Raw genomic sequence first — 24204 nt, 5'->3', positions numbered from 1 at the left:
ATTGGGAGCGGGGAACCACACAGAAGTTCTAGATGAACAGCAGCTAATGCACCAGGATACGAGCTGCATCAGGCATTACCACTGCTGAAATAATGTCTCAGCATAACATTTCAATGATGAAGAGCATTCTTCGTGAGAAGTCCTGTATGCATGCAGCTGTTAAGCACTCAAATGCAGAGTTAGCAGATAAAGGTCACAGAAGTTTGTAGTAAATCTAGTTGGATTCTTTCACTTCTCAGCATCTGCTTCAGTTGTGTTGCTGGAGATACAGTGACACGCACAAGGTGACCGACCGTTTGCACTAGAAAGTGTTACAGATGTGGAAGGTGAAAATTTGGAAAAAAAATTGCTATCCAGAAGCAGACAAGATCAGTCAAGAAACAATCAAATACTTGGGGATGCTGCTTAGTCAAAGCAGGGTGTTTTATCTTCGAGTAAAAAAAGAATGTAACAAACCAGGAAAACATGATTAGGTCATTTCTGTGAACTTTGCATCATGGTCAGTAAGTTTGATATTGCTACATTTTAAAACAAAAAATGATTTTGTTATTACTCTCTTGAAAAATCTGACTGATGGCTCTCTGTTTTAATACTGAAATTAACACGTGCACTACTAGATGAGAATATTTTGCAGGCCAATTACATAGCATTCAATTTAATCATGATACGTAAGGCCACCATGCATATTTAAACTGAACTCTCCCTTCCTCTAGGGTGTGGAGGTGGAGGGAAATATTTGTTCCTGGTGTTTTTCATTCTTTCCCCAAAGGCCAATGATCCTTCCTGGCACAATCCCCTTGAACAATTAGCAGCATTTCATTCCTGGAATACTTACCAGATCACAACAGAAATCATCTTTCTAAACACCACAGGTTTAAGACACAATGCAATATTGTCAAAACCAAGCGATTTGTATGAATAAAACAAATCGTGTAATATAATTATGTCAGGCAGATCCTCCTCCTTTGGAATTCACAGGGGAATAGTGGTCACTTTCAAGTTGTTAGATTTTTGTCTTTTGGTTTTCTATGTTTTCCATTAGTATTGCATGTTTTAAAGGTACCTTAACGTTTAAAAACTTTTTTCCCCTAAAAATAATAAAGATAAATAAATATTTCAATTGCAGTGATTTCTGAAGTAAAAGAATCAAATGCTTGATTAAAATACAAACCTAACATGAAGTTTTTATAGAAAATAATTCAAATTTAGCAAAAGGAATGCAGAACTACATTCCTATGTTTGCTGACAAAAAGTCAAAACCAAAATTGCAGTAAGTGTGTTAGACCAGAATGTTTAATGACTGCAATTGTATATTAACAAAAAATACAACTGTAATACAGCTACAGAGCTTTCAAGTTTTTTATTACAGTGAACTGATAAAATTAAGACAATTAAGGAAACATATCCATAAAGAGAAATTGTCTGCATAGTGATTTATGCTATTCAAATTCTCCACCCTGGCCCAAAGTAGTGCCTTTCTCTAGAGTTACAACAGAAGACAGACTTCTGTAATCAGATACTCAGTACTGCCTAGGATAAGCAGGAATGACTGCAATCAAGAATACAAAAAGGTGATCATCCGCTATAGCATAAAGCTATTCCTTTAATAACAATTTCCCATTCAAAAACAAGAAATTGTGATGAACTCTGCTTCTTCACACACTGAACATCCTATGTCCTGTTTCTACACTAGAAGATGCACAGAATATCTACCCATCATCTCAATGGGACTCTTGCTTACACACCCTGCGCACCTTCACAGAAACAGATTTGGACCCCGTCTGAATACTCAGCAATTGCCTAATGAGACTTGTGTTGACAACCAAAAAATAAAAAATCCCCAAAGTTGCTGAAGTAAGTTTGCTGTAACTGTGGGCTCAAGTAGAAGACTAGAAGCAATCCGATTATGAAAGCAAAAATGTTATATTTTTAAATGTTTCCTACTACATACAAGAACAAATGCAGAATGTGATGTTTGCTTAGTTTTATTAATTTATTTTGCAGGAATCTGCAACTCGGAGTATGCACTTTCTGGAGGTACCATGCATGCATAGCCTCTGAATGCCTTTATACAATTTCATCTCTTAGTAGTAAGTTCATTCACAGCATACACAAATCTAGAATGTAGACACCATATATACAGGATTAAACAAGATCGTGTCTTCTTGTTTTAATGAAAAAATTTAACAGGGTTTCACACAGCAGGAAATACAGATTAGATACATTGGTGCCACCATAAATAAATAAATTTCAAGAACACAGTTTTTTAAAATCTTTTTCAAAAGTACTGAAAATCCAGGATTATAATATTGCATGAACTCCATTGACTTCTGATTACTCAAAACCAAGAAAAATAGTCGCATTAATATTTATGGACATAAACAGCAATGAAAGCCCCAAACTGAAGAAATCTGGCAAAACTCAGTCATGGCCAGCTTCAAAATAATGCTGACATTTCAAAATGAAACAAACGCAGCAGCACATAGAGACAGTACTGACTATGGGATGTGTTATTGTGCATGTCCTCTTTCTTTACGGGATGGAGAGTCACTGTAGTATAGAGCACACGAGTTCTGTTGTGCCAAAGAAGCTGATGAATTGTTTATGTCCAACTGTCCACTTCTTGCCAGGATAGTCCTTTTCACATTCTAGGGTATATCATGGAATTTTAAAATATAATCCTGATGACAAGCTGGTTTTTAACATATTTAATTTTCTCACATTCTTTTTAAAACATTCTTTTGTTTTCGTTTTGACTTGTCCCCATTTCAACTCAAGTATTTTTATTTCAGTTTCAAGGGGGTTTACAATCAATATAAAATGTGAAAGTATTTAGAAATTGAAATGAGAGATGTATAACTGGGAGAGAGAAAGTAACTGAAAGAGAGGGTATTTTTAAAAATGTGATTTAGTAGCATATCATAATCAGAAAGTACTGAGACCAGCTCTTTTAAGAATTATTACACCTTTTCACCACACCTCCCAGTTTTCAAGGGAAACACACACATACCACAGACACACAGATACACAATTCAATCTGATCTATGACTACATTTTACATAGTAATTCCTTTTGCTTGACTTCCCATCCCTTTCCTCTTCACCCAAACAAGACTAATAATTACATCAAATTAAACGTAGATCCAAAGTTCAGGATTTCTTTTGGTTTACTGTACTCTGAATCATCTTCCACAAGCCCCACTCTAAATAAACTTTTAAAGAACTACAGAAGTATTCTATAATTAAAGGGAATTTATCTTAATAGCACAGCAGATATAAAATAAGCTTTATAAAATTTCAATGAACAGTGAAATAATTTTGAATATTTGAATGTCCAAGTCAGTTACAAATTCTACCAATCTAGTAGCATGGTTGAGGGAGAGCTCAATTATTAAGGAAAAAAGAAAACACAAGTAGTGCATTAACTCAACACAATGGCATCAGCATCCCACCATTCACACATACACACACAAAAGTTTTATACAATACAGTGCATTTTTATATGCCAGCTGACATTAGGGTTTTATGTGCATTCAATAAATATTACACAAACCAATCTTTTTTGGCATAATCTACAATTCAGTTGGGGTGTGAACAGCGTCACCTGCTTTCAGAAGGAAAATGAATCATCATTCAAAATACAATTTACATTCTAAGAAACGAAAAATATTCAAGCACCATGTAAAGTTTTTACTATTAATGTCTGTGCATGAGCATTTACAAATAAAGGTACAATGGAAGGTTTTTCTGTGGCGTTGTTGCTTTGTTTTTTGTACAAACAACAAATGAGAGTAAGTGAGAAACTGGACTAAAATTATTGGTACAAAGGAATTAATTTGCAATTTAATGGCACTCACTTGGTCTTTCAAAAAGTATCTGGGTGTCAAGGCAGCCTTCTTTTTCTTCCTCTGTTGAAGCTATGACTAAGACTAGCAGGTCTCCATAACTCCAGAAACCATGCACTTGTGGTTATTACAGCTCAGGGCATGATTGGACTGCATGCATTTTAATTTTTATTCAAAAGGAGCATCTATTCTGTCAGCAAGTGACACAACAGTAATGACACACAACACACCTACTCTCATTTGCTGAGTGCCATGATAGTTTCCGTCATTTTGGAATTCCAGCAAAAACAAATGCTTCTTTCTAGAACTTCTACAGAAGTGCAATGAATAGAAAACTGAAATACTACAAAGACAAAGGCATCATGATAGAGAAGTCATGAAGTTACTGGTATTGTTTTGTTTTGAGTCATTCATTATAAAGCCAGTAAAAGCTATGGTACTGCTTATCCTAGGTAGAACGCTTCTGCTCATCTGTTTTCTAGTTATTGCAGTTTTGTTGATGTGTCCACTTACATAAGTAAAAATATTATTTATTTTATTTGGACAGTGATTTTTTTCCCCTCTCCAGATGTGATGAGCTCTTCACATAATACAGAAGCAAGAAAAACTACCTCTGATGCCTTTGACTTTGCTTTGCTCATCTGTGGATGATTGCTGGAGATCTCTTAGCTTATTTAAAATTATGTTGAAGATTTAATTAGTGCAAGAATGTATTGAAAAATGCCAGATCAAATACTGGTTCCTCATCTAAGACCACAGTTTATTTTTTACTGTTATCTTTATAAACTGCAGGGAGAGAAGACACCAGATTCAGCAATGCAGTCAAGTTTTCCTCCACCCACCCCTTAAAAATGCTGCTTGATTTTACACAAGGATTCAGACACATGATTGTTCTACCACAGCTCAACAAGTTATCAGGCATCAAGTGAATTGTGGTAACTGACCATATGGATGCGGTTGCCATGAGCTAAGAACAACTTACAACAAAATAGTTTGAATCTCTCCTGTTAAGGTTTAGGTAGCACGTTTTGCCTCACAGTTGTAAAGTCAATTACCACAACTCAGCTGACGTGCTTGGTTGCATCTGACTCCTGAAAAAGTTGCACCATAAAAACTCGAATGCACTGTATCAGCTTCTGACCAGTACACAAAACATCCTATTCAGTCGCAGTTTTGTAACACAGTCATTCAGCTGCCCAAACCCAAGTTCAATTTCACAAATAATGAGTGCTTTATTACAGCAACCTGAAGCATTCAAATTGAACATCACCTTTATAATACAGTATATCATATGCATAAAAGTACCAGTATGATTTCAGTTGCAAGTCTTGTGTTCTTCAACCTACGGCAAATATTTCCTGATCAAAATAAAAAGAATGCAGTGTATATTTTTTTCAAGATCTGCCATCTGCTAATTTATACAGGCTGGTTTATTAACAATGTGCAAATAAACCTTTACTGAAGAGCTAACTGATTAATTATTTTTCAGCTAACTTTGAACTGGGGCACAAAGTACCTTCTGTGCTGTAAACATCATGAATTCTCCACAAATTGGAAGCTGAAAAGGCCTAAGGAACTGGGTACAAACACTTCTCATACATAATCATGGCTGAACTCAAGTCTTCCAAACTGAATTTGTAGTAGTCTGCATTTGGCATATATCACTGTGCTGCTACAGCACAGTCTTAGAAAATTGTTGCATATAAAAGCATACTTTTAGCTTTAAAACACGATGGCCTAATGAAAGCATGCAGTAGTATTTTCATCCATAATATGGTAGAATCCATTCTTAGTTTATTACCAGTGTTGACACAGCCAGGTGAGCACTGTACAAGCAAAAGGGATTGTAAAAATTTACCTCTGATTAAACTCTCTGTAACACTCATACAGTATCTCATTTAGTCACCTTAGGTCACTATTTCAAACAGCAATTTTTTGTAGACATAAATTACCCTGAAAAAAGCAGCAATTACAAATACCCTTCTTTTTTTTTTTTTTTTTTTTTTGTACACTTTGCAAATTTGTGGTTGCATTTATCTGTCTTATTTTTCAGTAGCTTACAATCTAGAAGCACAGGGAGCCTTTGTTTTCCAGCTAGCTGTGGCCAGGTTAAATCAGCTCTGGCTCTTCAGTTTTCAGGTTAAGTGTAACATTTCACACCATTACTAGAAGTCCTACAACTTCAAAAAAATTTTTTTAAAGAGCCACTAAGAAGTAACTATAACCACAGGACTAAACACCAGTAGTTATTTGCTTTCCTGCATACATTCTTCCTGAAATTAATCCTTTTACATTTTCAGCTTTTGTTTTCTGCTTTGTTCACTGTAATAGGATAAGAAAGAATTTCACCCTTATTTCTTTTTACTGTGGTACAAGCAGAAACATCTTAACACATTTCTCCCACCCCTTGCATTATGAAGATTGTAGATTGGCAAAGGCCGGGCAGATGGACTGAAAGGTTCCCCATGTTTCCTTCTCCTACAGCTGTCGGCTTGAGAGCCTGTTTTCAACCCAATGCAGCCCCTTCCAGATTTTCAGGTGTATCGTGGCATTTCACACTGCTCACAGCGATTTAGTGCTGGGTGATTTAGAAAGGTGCAGCTATCACAATTCCATGGAGCCCCTTCAAAGTCTTCATCTCTTGGCTCAGTCCGTGAAGCCTGTTTGGAATTGTTTGGATGCTCTAAAAAAAAAAAAAAAGTTTCTTATACATAAAGGTAGAAACATTTCTACATAGATAACACATTTTTTTTTTTTCCTAAGCACTTCTAATTCAGTTTGTGAAATCTAATTATTTAAAGGATTTCATATCTGTAAAGAGTCACTTAACCATATTGCATTCAAAACAAGGAGTCACTACTGCTAGGTCACTGATATTGTTAAAGGTTTAAATATCTTAAAACAAACTTTATTAAGAAACACTCCTGTTAAGAATGACCTAATAAATTTATATACAGCAGTCTCTTACCCTATTTTAAATTCCAATAACCCTACTTTTATCTGAGTATCATCTGCTCAGAAATCTAACAGGAAGCTGATGACAAAGTTAGTGCAAATAGTACCTACATTTGTCTTCAAAGACATACTTAAAGAGTGAAAAAATTAGCCTCCTTGCTTAGATGTAAACCCTCTCCAATCCAGATACTGCATAATCATATTAGCAGCGTGTGGCCTAAACAGATTTCTACTAAGCAAGCAAGCCATGTGAGCACAAAGACCTCACTCATGTTCACTAGCCAGCTTGAAGCACAGAACAGACCCTTGTCTGCCCATACCTGCCTTTCTGCCCACATCTTCAACAACTGAATATTAAGGATACTGAATATTATTGAATATAATTGAACATTAATTTTCTAGGAAAAATGAACTAGATGGATCCATGTTAAAAGCTGAGCTCAAAATACAATACACAAAATACAATATAAAATACAACCCTAATACAGGTGGTTATTAAATTGTCAGACAAAACCCAGAAACTAGTCTTAAGTTATACAGATCCTCACAAGACTGTTTCCGATTGCCAGTAAAATCACTTACTTCATACAAGTCTTGCTCATTATTTTGCTTTGAAATAATAAATTGACTAGTGTAATCAAGAGAATGTCTTCAAACATCACTAAATACCTTGAATCAACCAAACGACCACTGCAATTTAACACAAATCCAGGTAGCTGCCTTTGTACCACTGCCCACTTGATGATACTCTGTTTACTGTGCAGTAGCACTTCTGTAGGAAACACACAACTTTTTTTTTTTTTTTTTTAAACTGGTATATGGATGAGCAATAGTTCTGGGCCTTTACTTTTACATTTCCACATGGTAGGCATTTTAGAACACTAAAGGGAAAAAAAATGGTTCAGAAGAGGGGCAAAAGGTTTCCTTATATAAATTCAAAATTAAACTGCAAAAGCCTTTGAGAAGTGCTTATTAACAAATAGATATTATTTTTATTTTAAATAAAATTTGGATTTTCAAGCAAACTACATAGTTACTTTTCTGATACAGTAGCTTTTTCACTAGCAATTTCAGTACACACTATTTACGGTGAGAGGAGACAGTATTATAAATCTTATCACATAAGACTTTCAGAGAAAAGACCACTGTTTTCTCTATATCGGAGCACAGGATCCTGGACTGACTATTTTAGAGGAAAGATACTAGGTATTTAAGAACATTCACTACAATTTGAAAGCAATTCTTTCAACAGATTTCAAGAGCTAAAAAAAAAAAAAAAAAAAAAAAAAACTGGGCAAAAAATACCTGAGACAAAAGGCAGTATTCTACTCCAAAATGACCCCTGTGTATCCTGAAGTCCAGAGTGCTACTGAGCTATGCAGCCACTAGGTGTCTACTTACGGTGAGTAGCGATTCACTCTGGAATGTACTGATTCAATCTCCACTGAACAAAAGGACTAAATACATAGCTCCTGTGTGCACATATCTCAAGTCCTAAGCTGCATAGGAATGCTAGATACTATACAATTAGCACATAAAATTTCAGAAATCAGTAATGAACTTATAACAGGTGGGACCCTGGAATAACTGCAGACCCATGTGAAAAAACATATTCCACCATAGTTCTTCAAATGTCTGAGGCTCTTGCTACACTAAAACAAACTTTAGGGTTACTACTGTGAAACTCCTCTGCACACAAAATGGAAGCATGACAAGGCAAGTTAAATTAAAAATATAAATGCAAATTTAAAAAAGCTGATCTTGCCTATTAAATTTAAATAAAAGATCTCAAACTATAAAATCCCAACAGCATGTATTAGAAGACAGCTAAAAAAAAACTCCAAATGTAGAACTCTTAAGTTAAAAGTATTTCAAAAAAGCATAATTCGGAAGCTCTAAAGTGTTAAGAGCTTGTATCCTTTCACCTTTTTTTTTCTAATAGTGGATAACAGTATTTACAAACAAGACAGTAACAGAACACACATTGGAAACAAACCTGTCTGAGGAAAACAAGCCACAGTCAGGATTACTGCAGTTACAGAAACATGTTATGCTTTGGCTTATACAGAGAAAAAAAGGAAGAACATTCTCAGTACAGTTAAAGCAAGTTGAGGCTTGTTTTTTTTACCTACCCTTTTTATATGGCTTTGGTGGCACAACAGGACCAGGCTCTATGTTATCGTAGAAGTTACATGTGGCTTTCGGATCAAAGTTCCCTGTCGGAAGAGATCAGTAAGAAAGCATAATTCAAATGTTATTTACAAGCCTATACCAGTGACACGAACATCTAGAAACTTCAGATTTTATACATGTTATTACTATTACACTCTATTTTAGCTTTTTCCTGACAGTCTTTTGTAAGGTATTTTCAGCTTTGTGTTGATTCTAGTAATTTTTAGCAGTCTAATCCCATACTGAACAATCAACTCCAGTTCAATGTTCTGTATTGTTTTAAAAATATAGGAAAATTCAAATCATTCTGTAGGATAATGGTCTTGGTTAACAAGAATGAAAAAAGAGGAAGACTATGAATTTTTAAATTTATTGGACTGCATTTATGTCAGGTTTCTGTCACAGAAAGGATTTTAAATACCTAGACAAATTTGTATTGGCCAACTTCTTGGCTGCAACCAGTCTTTCTGGTTTATATCACTTTATCAGAGGTAAATTAAAAATTTAAGAACCTTCACTAGGAAGTATTATTTTTAGATTTACTTGACAAAGATAGTTTTAAGTAACTGTTAATCAGTATTGTAATTTAACTTGGCCAAGTCAAGTTTAACAAGTTGCTACTGAAAAATACATCTTTTTAGTCAAAAAAAGAGATTGATGAAGTTCAATTTTAATTAAAGAGTCCAAGAAGAACATGCACATTTAAGCATACTCTGTATTTAAATTATGGTGGTGTTTTTTTTTCAAAACTAAAAATCAGTTCTATACCTCTAGACTGAAGGAGGTCAACTTCTTTCAGTGTACAGTCAACATTTATCTGGAGCTGTCTGTTGAGGCTTCTTAATTTGGTCATTTCCTCAGGCTAGGGAGAAACAACCCAAGATTGTAGGAGAGTCAGCATCTTATTCAACATATCAATAATATTATTTATCTATTTTAACAGCTTTATTAGAAACTAAGTATAGCCAAGATTCCACTGCCTCACTCTCCCTGCCACCCAATTTTTCCTCAAAAAACATTTTTCTGCTGTCATTTGAGGAGGTTTAAGGAAAAAAAAAGAAAAGAAAAACACAAATTAATATTAAAATTCATTTGTAAAAAGGCATAGTTCTTCAAAACTTTATAAAATCACCTTATAAAAATCTGTATGAACTGACTTGACACATTAGTTTATATCACAATGATCAGAAAAGAAAATACGAGCTGCAGTTCATATAAGCTTCTGATCTTATTTGATTATAATCAAAGTCAATTTACATCACCCAAAGAGCTACAACATGCCAAACCTTCTAGCCCAGTATATTTAAGTAATTCAGTACTGCATGACAATAATTATTCGTAACAGAAGAATTAATAGAGCCAAGTCTATATATATGCATATAATAAAGAAACCACACTTAGCTTACTGAAATGCAAAGTGCTCCTAATGCTAGCAGCAATGATTAATAACAGAGATGCAGAAGTAACCCTAAGCATCCTATCTTAGGGTACACTTCCGCATCACAAAATTGTTGAGGTTGGAAGGAACCTCTGGAGGTCACCTGCTCCAACCCCTGCTCAAGCAGGGACACCCGGAGCAGGTTGCCCAGGACCATGCCCAGGCAGCTTATGGAGATCTCCAAGGAGAGAAACTCCACCTCTCTGGGCATCTTGTGCTCACCACCTGCACAGTAACAGTGTGTTTCCTGATGTTCAGATAAAACTTATGGGTGACAGCATCGAAGGCCATACTGAAGTCTAGGAAGACAATATCCCTGGCTCTCCCCTCGTCCACCAGGCTGGTCACTTCATTGTAGAAGTGTATCAGGTTGGACAGGCATGACTTCCTCTCAGCAAAGCCATGCTGACTACTCCTAATGACCTTGTCTTTTACAGGTCTGAAAATTGTCTCTAGCATTAGCTGTTCCACCACAGGGAATGAGGTGAATGAGGTGAGGCTCATTCCTCACCAGGGAATGAGGTGAGGCTGGAGAGCCTGTGGTTCTCTGGGTCCTTCTTCTTGCCCTCCCTGAAAACAGCAGTGACATTTGCTTTCCTCCAGTCTTTTGGCACTTCTTCCAGTTGCCATAGCTGACCAAAGATCATAGAGTGGCCTCGCACTCACACCTGCCAGCTCTCTCAGCACTCATGGGTACCTCCTGTCAGGGTCCATGGACTTATCAATGTCCAGTTTGCTCCCTGACCTGGTCCTCTTCCTCCAAGGGTAGGTATTCCTGGTTCCAGCCCTTCCCCCTGGTCTCTAGGACCTGGGATCCTAGAAGGCCACTCTTGCTGGTAAAGACTGAGGTAAAAAAGGCATTCAGTACCTCAGCCTTGTCCCTGTAGAACCACCTCCCTCACATGGTTCAGCAAGGGGCCCACATTTTCCAGTCTTCCTTTTGTCACCGATGTGCTTACAGAAGCCCTTGTTCTGTTTGATATCCCTGGACAGATTCAAATCCAGTTGGGTTTTGGCTTTCATAACCTCATCCCTGGATGCTCATACATGCCAAATACCTCAGACAGATGAGACATACAGCAGATGTACTTACTACTTCAGCAGCTAACAGCATATATGCTGTTACTAAAGCACAGTATGCTTTCCTGCCTACATCTGTCTGTACTGTTTATGTAAGCACAGTGAACAAGACCGAACTGATTTGGCTAACAACTGCACAAACTGAAAGCTATTTTTCAGTCAGATGAGTTCTCTTATCAGAGCCATACAGATGTCTGGGCTAGAGTCACTAGTGGTTAGAAGTCAGAGATAGGAAGAAGTAACAGGGATAAAAGGAGAGAGAGGTGCCAGCTATTTGAGCCAACACTGCCAGTGAAAAGTTACTTGGCACATCGTGCACATACCAAATGGGAAGTGGAATGTCTAAGAGATGCAACTACTCATTGTATCAAGGTATTCTGGTGTTTGAAATACCTTTTAAAGAAACTTGAAGCCCAGCTGTATCAACAACTGAGCTGGATATGGCTCAGACACTACAGACAGACTTGGACATACACTTCTATAGGTTGTTAGGAAAATAATTATCTATTCAGTTCTGTGGCCCAGAGAAACACACATACAGAAGTCTCACTAGGTCTGTTGTGAATCCTAAGAGAACTGGACACATACGCTTCTTAAATGTTAAGAAATAGCTTACTACAAGCCAATAACTTACAGAAAAATCATTTCCAAATACTGAAGATTTTATAAGGCAAAATATTTAGGGGTATACTATACTTTATTTCATGAAAGCATAAGAAATAAATTTGTATCTTGAATTAAAATACTAACAAATTGCTTACTGTTGGAATTGCAGTTGTACAGCTGACTCTTCGAAGCCGTCTCTGCATTAGATCATGCTCCATGCCATTGACTTCAGCTTTCAGGCGTTCAAGTTCTTCTTTCTCAAGCTTCAGTTCCTTTGCTAATCTCTCCATCCTTGCTCGCTGATGTAAAAGCAAGGCTAATATTTCACATGGAAAAAATAGTTACTATCAACAAAAAAAAAAGCTGGAAAACTGAATTCTTAGCTTATATGTAAGATTCATGAGTGACCTTTCTGGAAAAGAATGTGATCATAAACATGCAGCCAAATACCAGTGTGAAGATGCTTTCATGCCAAATGAACTACTATTTAGACAAAGTTCTTCCAGAATAAATGAAAAGAAATAGTAACTTGAAGTTGATATTACCATTTTGGTCAATGCTTCTTTTTTTGTTTTTCTTTTCATTTGGTCTTTCTCATCTCAAAAATACAAACGCACCTGTACAAGCAGACAGCTTCTTAGGATGGAAGAGCAACCTAGTTATGTTAATACTGTACTGACAAAAAAGTAAATACCAGAGGTAAGATCAGAAGATAGCTTCATAGCTACTGTGTGTCTGACACAGTACACTAGCCTTCAGACTCCTGAATTGTTTTTCAGTGTTATTACAGAATATGTAGTATAGGAAGGAATATTTAAGTATTCCTTGCTTTCCATAGAATCATAAAATGGCTTGGGTTGGAAGGGACCTTCAGGATCATCCAGTTCCAACCCCCTTGCCATTGGCAGGGATGCCACCCACTAGATCAGGTTGCCGCAGGGCCTCATCGAGCCTGGCCTTGAACACCTCCAGGGATGGGGCATCCACAGCTTCTCTGGGCAACCTGTTCCAGTGCCTCACCACCCTCACAGTGAATAATTTCTTCCTTATATCTAATCAAAGTCTCCCCTCTTTTAGTTTAAAACCATTCCTCATAGCCTTGTCATTGTCTGCCTGAGTAAAAAGTCGCTCTCCATCTTTTCTATAATCCCCGTTTAAGTACTGAAAAGCCACAGTGAGGTCCCCTCAGAGCTCTCTCTTCTTGAGGCTGAACATCCCCAGCTCTCTCTGCCTTTCTTCATTAGGTGAGTTGCTCCAGCCCTCTGATCGATCATCTTTGTGGCCTCCTCTGCACCAGCTCTTACAGCCCCACATCTAGATGCAGCACTCCAAGCAGGGCCTCACAAGGGCAGAGTAGAGGGGGACAATCACATTTTCAGGGAGTACTTTAATTACCAATACTATAAATTCAGCATTGCTGAAAGGCAGAACTACAGAACTTCAATAAAACAACCTAGACATGAGAATCCTGAAGGGGTGTGGGGGAATACGTGACAGAGCTGGGGGGGAGAGGAAAGCTCAGGTCTTTCATAGTCATTAATTCTACAATAGAACTAATTTGCTGCCCTCTCGCCTCTCCCTGCTGTTAATCAACCATTTTCTCATACTTCCGTCATGATAGCAAAATTTATGACTCCCAGTTGCAAGCTGATGTTGGGCTCTGAGCAGCCACTCAGCTAAAGAAATATGCCTAGCTAGAAAATGATATTAGTTTTTTGCAGGAAGAGTGTCCTCAGTATTTCATCATGATGCAAAATTGGCCACGTTTATTTGTGTGATGCTTAGCACTTTCTGATCTAGCTGTTTTACCTGATGAAATTCTACGAGGACAGAGAAAAATAAAAATTTGTTGCCAGTATTCAGACAAGCATGCTGCCATGTAACGATCTTTCATCAAACTGTTTGAATACATGAAGACACTGTAGAAAACTTAGAAAAAAATATATTTCATACAAAGCACCTGCCGCCACCTGCCCCTTTTCTCCACCTCTATCCAATATAGGCAAGGTAAAAAAAAATATTAAAAAAGTCTCACACATACTTGTATTCTTGCTGGAAAAAAACAGTTAGAAAAGTAAGCAACAATGTGATGTAGCTTACTGGGGGGAGATAAAAATGCAGAGGCATAAAATGACTTTTTATCACGTCAGTATTCTGTGTGAAACAACAGCACTGTAGTTTGGTTTTTGCATGGATACACCACTTCTTGGTCAAAGAATAAACACGAAATCCTGTCCAAAGAATAACATCAGATGTTTTCATAACATAGATTCCAATATCACTGATCAAAACTGTTTTCTACGTTTTGAAATAAATGCAAGTCATTCGAGTACATTTCAAGAGATCACAGAAAGAATTTTAAAAAAGAGAGTACTGGTACTAAGGTGTACAATTTGCCACCATTACAGTCAAATCCTGTCCTTCACATGACTCCTCCAACTTAACATGGGATATGGCTTCATTACATAGCTTGGAATTACACCTCAGCTACAACTGATCAAATTTGACTCATGCTACAAAGAAACATTAGAAGTACAGACACCAGAATGGATTTTGGCTAACAGTTTTCACAACAGTTCATATTCAGAAGAAAATTAAGTGATCTTATTCCCTACATTAAGCTTTTAAGTATACTCCTCTTCAGCCCTCCGCTGTGGTAGCTGAGTATAACAATTATTCTTCCACAATTTATTTCTGTTAAGAGTTCACAGTGCAGCAACACCAAAGGCTAATGAAGCCCCTGATGTGGTATTACCACAAAAGCAGATAGCCCAAATGGCACATACTAGCTGGTTTTATTGGTTTTGTTTTCCAAACACAGAAGTCTAGACACAGATTCAAAAGTCAAAAACAGATTCCTACATTTCAGAATGTATTTTCTTCATTTGTGTGAAACATAAACGACCGCCTTTTGTGAAGCTGTAAAACAAACACTACCACAGCAAGCATATGACCTGAGTTACAGATCTACTAGTGTTCTCTCAAAATAACTTTTGAGTAAAAAAAAATTTGAGTAAATTATTTAACTCTACTTACACATTGCATTAAGACTAACTATAATCTGTCCCCATGAAGCAGAAGACAGATCCTAAAATCTGTCCACCAAGCTCTTCCACCTCTTCGAAAACTCTTAAGTGCAACAAGTGAGCTTTTGACCAAATTCTTCAAAATAATTATTTTAATACCCTTCAAAACAAAACACGATTTGTAGTGACATAAGAAGCAATTTTAGCTGCAATTCTCTCTCCTCTTTCACTTAATATTCTTCAATCTAAACTATATAAGAATAAAAGTCCTTGCAGAAGTGCTTCAGGTTTCATAAAGCACCCAGTACTGAACAAATAAATGTACTGCAAAGTTCTTCAAACAAAAAAATAATAAAATTCACATGTAAATTTATGACATGGCACACAGATTTTACACTCCAGATACATGGCATATGTTCGTTAGTTGTAGTGTTCCCTTAAGAAATTCCCTTTTGACAAAATCATAGCAATTTTATGAGCCTCAGAAATTCTTAATGTATTTGACTAAATTATGGTACAATTTTAAAAAACAGAACACAGATTGGTTAGACTATCTTTGGTATAATTTGTCTTCTCTGTAAAGGTTTGATATGTCCCACTTAACAAGTAGCAAAATCAAGCTAAAAATGCCTTTTACAATAATACAATTTGCAAGGGTAAAGCATTTACCTTGAGTGTAAGCATAGTCATCTGATCCAGAACTAGAACTTCTCTGATATTTATGGCTTCCTTTTTCTCCTCCAGATCCTGGGATTACAGAAATAGGCTGAATGGGTTCTGGTGCTGCAGTACGCTCTTCTTGGTCCACTAAATTTAAAAGATTCTCAGTCGGTGCTCGACCTACTGTGATTTTAAAAATAGTTGGGTTTGGCTGAGATACCATTACCCGAGGAGACTGTGTTGGTGCACCTGTAGGTCCAGTTGGTTGAGTGTAGGTAATATATACTGGATTAACACTAAATGGAGGTTTGGGTTGACCTGACATACCTCTTGATGGAGAGCTTGTAGGAGGAGTAGTGGCTGTATACAGTGGGTGCTGGTTTCGTTGAGATGGTTGATTACTTATTGGTGAAGGACTTCTGTTCATTGCAGTCCCAGGCCTTTGCGGTGGCTCAACTGTAATTTCTATTTTGTTCATGGAACCTTTGGATAAACTAGGTCCAGCAAAAGGAGGCAGATATGACACGGAGTGACCGCTTTGTTTTTGAAAAGTCTGGGATGCTTGCTGATATGGATGAGGTGGGACAGTTGAAGGACTAGGAGGCATGAAGACATGTGAACTCTGATGACCCAGCTGAGGAGGCTGAACTTGGTGCTGAGGAGAGCCGAAGGGAGAGGGACACTGGGATGCCGGTGGTGATCGAAAAGCTGTCTGAGGGATCTGGGGTTGTTTAGGAGAATACTGAGAAGGTTGGTAGTTCTGTTGATGTGGATACACAGGTAAAGGACGGGGAGTATAATGTGGAACTGGGCCCTGTGGTGACGAATGCCACTGTGTATTCTGAGGAGTCTGTCGTCCTGAAGAACTTTGAGATGTTTGTCTAATATAAATAGAGCCAGGAGTCCCATAAAGATTGCTTGGAATCTGTGGAAGAATTTGTAGAGCTCTGGGTACACTCTGTCCAGATGGGAGGTTTTGTGATACTGTAACAGTAATGGGATTTGTACTGTACCGAGGTATGTGCATATACGTGGGAGGAGGGCCTTGCATAGCAGACGTGTTCATTCCTGGTTGTATGGAAGATGGCTGTGGAGGTGGCTGTGGAGGAGGAGTAGCTGCATTTCTATTCTGGTCATTCATGAAAAATGGATTGTAATTAGGAGAAGCTGCCACAACAGCGGGAGCAGAATGTGGTTCTTGAACTAAGCATATCAGTTGTTTACCTGCTGTGCGTTGTGGATCAATATGTCCATCACTTGAACTATGTACCAGTGTACGACCACCATTAAGTTGAGCTCCATCCCCTGCATGATAGCTGGTATGAGGATGAATACCCAGATTAATGTGCAAAAGGCTATTTCTATTCATTCTGGTGTCATCAGGACTATGGTACTCCATATATAAGTATTTGTTGCTCTCCTGTGCGAGGGCTCGACAACAGGCATCTAGATTGTTGTTGTTCTAGGAAGAAGAAGGGACACCTATTTTATCAAATAGCAAAAGAAAAAGCCACTTCTCAGAGTTCAACAAGCATTCAGCTGAAGCTGCGATCAAGCCTCAATAGGCATACCTCATTGTAGTTGACAGAGATATGAATTTTGAAATAAAGATCTTACCTACCAGGTCATAGTCTGCAAGTACTACATAGCTCACATTGCATCTAGCAAAATGCAATGGTAATGCTAGCTACAGTATGATATAAGAATCAAATCAAGTCCGGATTTTGGGAAAGCAAGAGTTAGAACTCTTTGCATCTTCTGCAAAAAACACGAATGCACAATTAATTATTTCTAATAACACTAAATTAAACTAGATCAAAACTGCAAACTCTAGAGAGTCCAAAGATGCAAGTAACACTTTCCTGTTTACCCATGTGTTTATTGTTCTACCTTTATTTTACAGGGTTTTTTTACTTTTTTTTTTTTTTTTTTTTCAGCTGGGTACTTTTCTACCTGGAAGTCTAAAACCTCAGCATTTTAATTCAGTTACTCTAGGTAGAAGTTAGCACCTTGAAATTAAATAAATGAATTCAGAATAAGCGTTGCTTGAAAGTTTACTGGCAATCCCTAAGGCCCCTTATAATTATGACATAATTTTAACTGTCTTAAAGAATTTCAGGCTCAAGGCTTAAAAAAAAAAAAAAGGATTATTCATACATCAGGGGGAAAACCCAATAACCTCTGTAAGAGCTTGATTTGTTCTGTGATGCCAGCAGTTGAATATACAGACATTAAATTATGAATCAAATCAAACATAAAATAGGGAACTCCCTTCTCCCTTCTTCATCCATTTTAGCTTCACCCCTTAATACTAAAGTGAAAAAGCCTTAGTCAAAACTTCACCTAATCTCACAAAACAAGAGAATAGTCCAGCACTTAACTTTATATGGCTCTCACTCTGTGGATACTTCTACCTGCTTACATCCCCCTCACGCCAAGCTCCCCTGCTAGACTCCAGTGGTCAGTGGGAATACCCAGATGTATCACACAAATCTAAAAACAGAACACCTGGGAGACAAATCTTATAATAATAGCCAGAACCACAGTCCCAAGACATCAGCCTCAAAAAAGCTAAATGCTACCATCAGTCACTTGACTTCATAAGACAAGACTTCAAAAGGACAGTCCACAGCATCCATGCCACAAAGACAAAAAAAAAAATAAGTTTTTACGTAAAGCCAGTTCCTTATTTTGGAGGAAGGAGTTGTACTAAAACCTCCTCCAGTGTACCTATGTTCTTGAAGCCATCATTAATAACCGTCCTGTTAGCCACTCTCCTTAATCCTGTGTGCATACAGTCACACATGCAAGGATGAATAACCAGCAAGAAAAACATAAAAAACAACAAAACACAAATGCAAGTGAGGAATGGTAACATCTTGGATGTAGAAGACAGAAGAAATAAAGCAAATAGCAGAGTCTTCCACTCCTTCAAAATAAAACCAGAATGAGAATTTGTGTTCCAAGTAGACTACTAAAAATTTTCATACTACAACAATAGAAGTACACAGGCTCCTTTAAATTCTTCACCATACCTGAAGCATGCACTGAGATACCACCCCTTCAGGTATCTCAGGGAAACGCTGTCGGAGATCATGGAGTACCTGCACATCGAGTTGTTGACTACCCTGCGCCATGCCAGACTGATGGTGTTCCAGATTATCAAAAAACAGAAGTCAACAGGCCTTCCAATGATTATGATCTTCTGAGGCTTCTGGCATTTTCTGTAAGAAAAAGACACCAATTATTTTTAAGCTAGCGCAACCATTCTTTTTCCTTTCCCCAACTGCAATGACAAGTACATTTTTAGATCCAGATATAAAGAGACGATGGCTTAAGCATGAGAGTGGGAATCATCTTTTCTCAAATTCTAATCCAAAAACACCTGACACAGCACAGGTATATCTACGTAATATTTTACTGGAATGTGCTAGCTCAGTCCTTTACCTGGTCCCATTGTGGTACCATAATATGCATGACTTTAATTAACCTGACCTGTATAAAACAGAACTGTAACAGATTACTTATATATTATTCCCAGTGAGAATCTGAACAGTTTGTAGAAATGCCTGAGGTCATGGAGCATGCGTGCCTTTATTATTCACATTATGCCAGAAATAACAGGATAGAAGTAGCACAATTATTTAAAAATAATTTTCTAGTAATGGGGCTTAAACTCTTTACATTGCTGTAAATTCAAAGAGTTGGAAGGAATTTTTGTGAAACACAACAGGATTTGTGTCTCTTACTAAACATAGTTTAGTAAGTCCTTTTTAGGCCTATGATAATAATCTATTTCAGACTGTTGTAAAGTACCTATTAGTTTAATTATTAGCATTATTAGTTACAAAAAAAAATCAGGATTCTTGCATTCAACAGCAAAAATATACGATTTTAACTACAACACCAAAGGAATGCTAGATAACAAATACAATCTGAGTCAATAAATGCCTTCCTCACTTGTGGCTCATGATCATAGGAGTAATCATCCAAGAGCTACAGTCAAAGACATTGCATGAAGGGGGTACATGAAATAGCCTCTGTCTTTCCAACAGTAATATTCAGCTCATTTTTAACGGGGGAGAATGTAAAGGTGTTTTCAAAAATGAAAATGAAAGATACCAGCAGAGTGGGTGTTCAAGTAATACATTAGCTAGTCTAAGGCCAAAGTTTTCTCTCCATTTAAAACATTCACAACTCAGCCTCGGTGCCATTTTGAATGGTACATAATGTATATACTCCAGAGTTGGCTTTTCAGCTCAACTCCTACTAGAAAACTAGAAAAGTACAACAAAACAGCCTGGACATTACCTTCATGTGGTAATAATCTCCTACAGTTTCCTGTATCTTTCCTAAGAAAGTCTCTTGGTTTGCTTAAGCAAGAAAATAAAACATGTTTTCAAAGAAATAAAACATTTCAGGTTTAGGGTAAAAGGGAAAAAAAAAAAAAAAAAAGGTTTGGTGGAGAGCAGGGGAGGGATTTGTATTATTTGAAGTATTCAATACTCAGGCCTTTGTTTTTATTACCTCTTCCTAAATATTACTTCCTTTCACTGAAAAGTGGCAAAGCAGCACCAACACAAAAGAGAAGTCTGCTCCACTATCTGGCTGCTACATATGCGGACAGCCCTCAAGTGGCATTATCAATCATGAAATGACATGTGCTCGCAGGAAGGGTTGCTCTGTTTTATCTGATACATTCTAGTATCCAGTACTACGCTTGTCACGTCACACCCTTCCAAAATAATTGAGACTTTTTTTAAAAAATAAGAACAGCGAGATCTTAATTATCCTGGCGTGATTTCAGATATACTGCAAGAAATATAACTTGTATAACCATAGTGCATTGTTTCTCTCTTCAAAAATTAATTCAAATGTAACACAAGAAAGCAGACTGGGAATTTGTAATCATTTCATAGAATGTTTTTCTATGCTTTAATACTAGTCTAAATCCAACATTTCTTTTGACTTTTTTTCCCAACAATTCCTGAATACTTGGAGTGAGCATAAGTGTAACCCTCAAAGTTCCTGGCAGCTATTAGCCAGCTAGGAATTTTATCAGAGTTCTCTAACCACAAATAATGAATAAGAGAAATTTCCATTCTCATTTTAGAGTCAAATCCTCTAGTCTTGAAAAGTCTACAAGAAACCTGAAATAACTCTTGTGAGAGGAACAAACACACAGACACTCAGAACTCCATGGATTCTATGGCTGCACAACTATGGATTTATTTACTTATGCATTTATTTTCCATTCAACTGCACAAAGTTTACTTCAGCCATATGTAGTAGCACACATCTGCCTATTCTGTCTGACCTGCCTACACCCGAATAAGCATTTTCCAGGCAAAGTGACCCAAACCAATGGGAACAAAGGCTAACATCCCGTACCACTGCACAGCACCAGGCAAGCAGAGCAGTGAGACAAGAGCAGACTTCACCGTGCAGACAAGGGATCTGCAACAGACAGGAGCAGACAGGACAGGAGCTCCTGCTGAGCCGCAAGAGACTAGGAAAGCAACTCTCCAAAGCTTCTCTTTCATGGCATGCACATGCTGAGGGACATGCTGAGGCACGCTACATTTAGGGTGCCTTATCACTATGGAAAGTTCACAGAGCAGTTCACATCAAAAAACAACCCAAAATTGCAGTGAAAGCAAGAGTCACTTCATCTGCAACTTTGAAAAGCAAGCAGATTACCCAAATCCTAGCCGAAAAGTAATTCACAAGGATGAAATAAATTAACATTAGTATGTACACTGGAGTTGTAGTAACAAAAGCATTAAAGGATATTGTTGCAGAATTGGTCCTGCTGTGATAAGACACAGAAATGACCTTGGCAGCCACTACTGAAACTTGGGCATTATGCGAAGCATCACTCCGGTCCTAAACAATTCCACCAGTCATTTTTTCACACCTTTTATATGACCAAATTGTATGGATGGGAAAACAGTATCTGTATCTTCCTCCCTAAAGCCACTTGTGAACTTTTAAGTTAAGAAAATAAACTGGAGTCCACACTTCCACATAAAAAACAGAATTACTATAATCTTGTTACTCCCACACAGTGTGTTCAGAAGGAAATCTACTTTACTACCGTTCTTTTTAAACACTAAATCACCTAAAATAAAGATAAATGAATCATCAAAAATAAGATCCAATTGAAAAACAAATGAGGTAAATACATACAACGTGAAAATTTATATATTATGTAGTGGTGTGTGCTTACAATGCAATTGCACCATGCAATTACAACATATGCAACAACCAAAATGATTCCTGAGTGAATTCCCAGAAAAAGGCTATCCAGGAGACAGCTTCTCACAAAGCCTCATCAATTTAAAATGAATTGTAAGTTGTATAACAGTAGTTGTGCCTTGAAGGATAAGAGGAAAACCCCACCCAAACCAAACCACAACAATAAGCAAATCAGTTTGTAGAAAAATCAACTCTTCAAAGACATCATGCTATTCTACCTTTTAAGCAAATTCCTTCATCTTAAAAGATTATTTAAATCTTTAGATTAGAAAGATGAGAACATGGACTAAGTACAGACAGGTAAAGAGCCTCAATTTTTCCTCAGCATACTACACAAATGTAATTCTTGCATTTTATTGTCCTGACTTCTAATCTAATGCATGCTGACACTTACAGATGAGAAGCAGATTTATTGAATGGCATTTAGATGAACTCAACCCAACCTTTGTAAATTAACATTCTTTTCATCTTTTGTTCACTTGTTCACCATTGCTGTTCAAAGTGTTGACAAAAAATTTCAGATTCATGAATGCAGCGTGTGTGAGAGAAACTTTTTTCCCCCCCTAATTCAGTGCTCATTGGGCAATTCCACCTACACCGGATAGTCTGCCTGAACACCACTGGAACTTCCGTGTGGATGTACCATGAGATTTCGCTGGACCAAACAGTAAAGCATGACCAACTTCTTACTTATAGAAACTTCAGAATAAAACCAAATAATATTAGATACAAATCAGCAAGCAAAAATGAAGTGAGCATACATAACATCTTCACCAAGCTAAAGCGACTTGGATTTTAGTGACATTTAAGCTCATTTCCAGTGAATGCAAAGCAGCAAATCCAATAAACAGTTATGCAATCCAAATTCGTGATGGTAATTCATAATTGTGATCTGCCAATATATCATTTGCTCATACCAACAACGCATACCTCTTCATATTCACTTCTGGCACTTCGGTATAAGACTTCTAAGTAACAGTGACGCCAGCATTTTAAGACCTTTATTCCTGTTCTGGGCCACACAGAAGAGCAAAAACAGTCTGAGTACACTCCTCATATAGGAATTTTACTTGTTTCTCATGTAGTGAATTGAGGGAGAATTGAGGAGTGAATACAGGAATTGATGTAGCAGAAAAATGTGAAATTCTACAATACAATTTCATTAATCTGGATTAAGTACATATTTTCACCAAAAAATGGCAGTGTAAATAAAAACGAGATCATGTTGAAAAGAAAAATATGGTGTTTTTTTTAAACAAAAGAACAAAGTTTAACACTCATTTTTAATCGCTTTACCAAAACATGCATTTTGTTTTCAAAGCTATGCTGAACTATACGGGCTGCACAGTATAAGTTCTATTACTTTGAATTATGAAATTCAAAATGTCTCTCAGTCTTATGTGCTAAATTTATTTATGTATTGGGTTTACATGCCAGGATTTTGGTAGCAGGGGGCTGCAAGGGTGGCCTCTGTGAGAAGAATCCAGCAGCTGCCCCATGTCAGAGCAGGGCCAGCTCCAGACGATTCCAAAAGGGACCCGCTTCAGGCCACAGCTGAGCCAGGGAGGCATGCTGGGTGGGCCTCTCGGAGAGCAGAGTTAAGGAAAGGAAAAAACGCCATGCAACAGCAGCTGGGACAGAGGGGTGATAACATGTGAGGGAACCAGCCCTGCAGCCCCCCAGATGAGTGCAGCAGGAGGGCAGGAGGTGCTCCAGGCAGGCAGCAGCAGTTCCCCTGCGGCCTGTGGAGAGGCCCCTGGTTGAGCACGGTGTCCCCCTGCAGCCCATGGGTCCCACACGGAGCAGATCTCCACGCTGCAGCCCGTGGAGGAGCCCACGTGGAGCAGGTGGATGTGGCCTGGAGGAGGCTGCGGCCCATGGAGAGCCCCCGCAGGAGCAGGCCCTGGGCCAGAGCTGCAGCCCGTGGAGAGGAGCCCACGCAGGAGCAGGGGGTCTGGGAGGAGCACTGGAACAGTTTAATACATAACTGCTCCAGAAAGCAAGCTTCCTCTCAAAAGTGACATTAAATTCCCTCATAGAATACCTGTCTATGAGTGTTGCCAATGAGAGGCAGAGGTGCCCATGGAGGCAGAGGTGCACATGGAGGCAGAGGTGCACATGGAGGCAGAGGTGCCCCTGGAGGCAGAGGTGCCCATGGAGGAAGA

The 24204-nt window shown here is 37.9% G+C and overlaps 1 protein-coding gene across 2 annotated transcripts in view; it reads right to left on the bottom strand.

Moving 5' to 3' along the window:
- Positions 1-1969: 1969 nt before the first annotated feature.
- The window catches only part of TAB3 (TGF-beta activated kinase 1 (MAP3K7) binding protein 3), a 49321-nt gene continuing 27086 nt past the window's right edge, over positions 1970-24204 (bottom strand). Inside the window, exons 2-8 of one of the 2 annotated variants that reach the window (XM_035316045.1) lie at positions 18817-19005; positions 16109-17243; positions 15791-15964; positions 12251-12411; positions 9740-9833; positions 8932-9015; positions 1970-6527 (exon numbers count right to left, since the gene is read on the bottom strand). In XM_035316045.1, the coding sequence (XP_035171936.1) occupies positions 6379-6527; positions 8932-9015; positions 9740-9833; positions 12251-12411; positions 15791-15964; positions 16109-17243; positions 18817-18918 (1899 nt within the window). In that variant the 5' untranslated portion in view covers positions 18919-19005 and the 3' untranslated portion in view covers positions 1970-6378. Of the gene's footprint in view, positions 6528-8931; positions 9016-9739; positions 9834-12250; positions 12412-15790; positions 17244-18816; positions 19006-24204 lie in introns of both variants that reach the window. The other variant, XM_035316044.1, reaches the window with a different exon arrangement.

This window comes from Oxyura jamaicensis, chromosome 1, assembly GCF_011077185.1.
Source record: "Oxyura jamaicensis isolate SHBP4307 breed ruddy duck chromosome 1, BPBGC_Ojam_1.0, whole genome shotgun sequence".
NCBI classification, from domain to species: Eukaryota; Metazoa; Chordata; class Aves; order Anseriformes; family Anatidae; genus Oxyura; species Oxyura jamaicensis.
The sequence above is the reverse complement of the archived record's forward strand: the minus strand, read 5'-3'. Positions and strand labels throughout refer to the sequence as shown.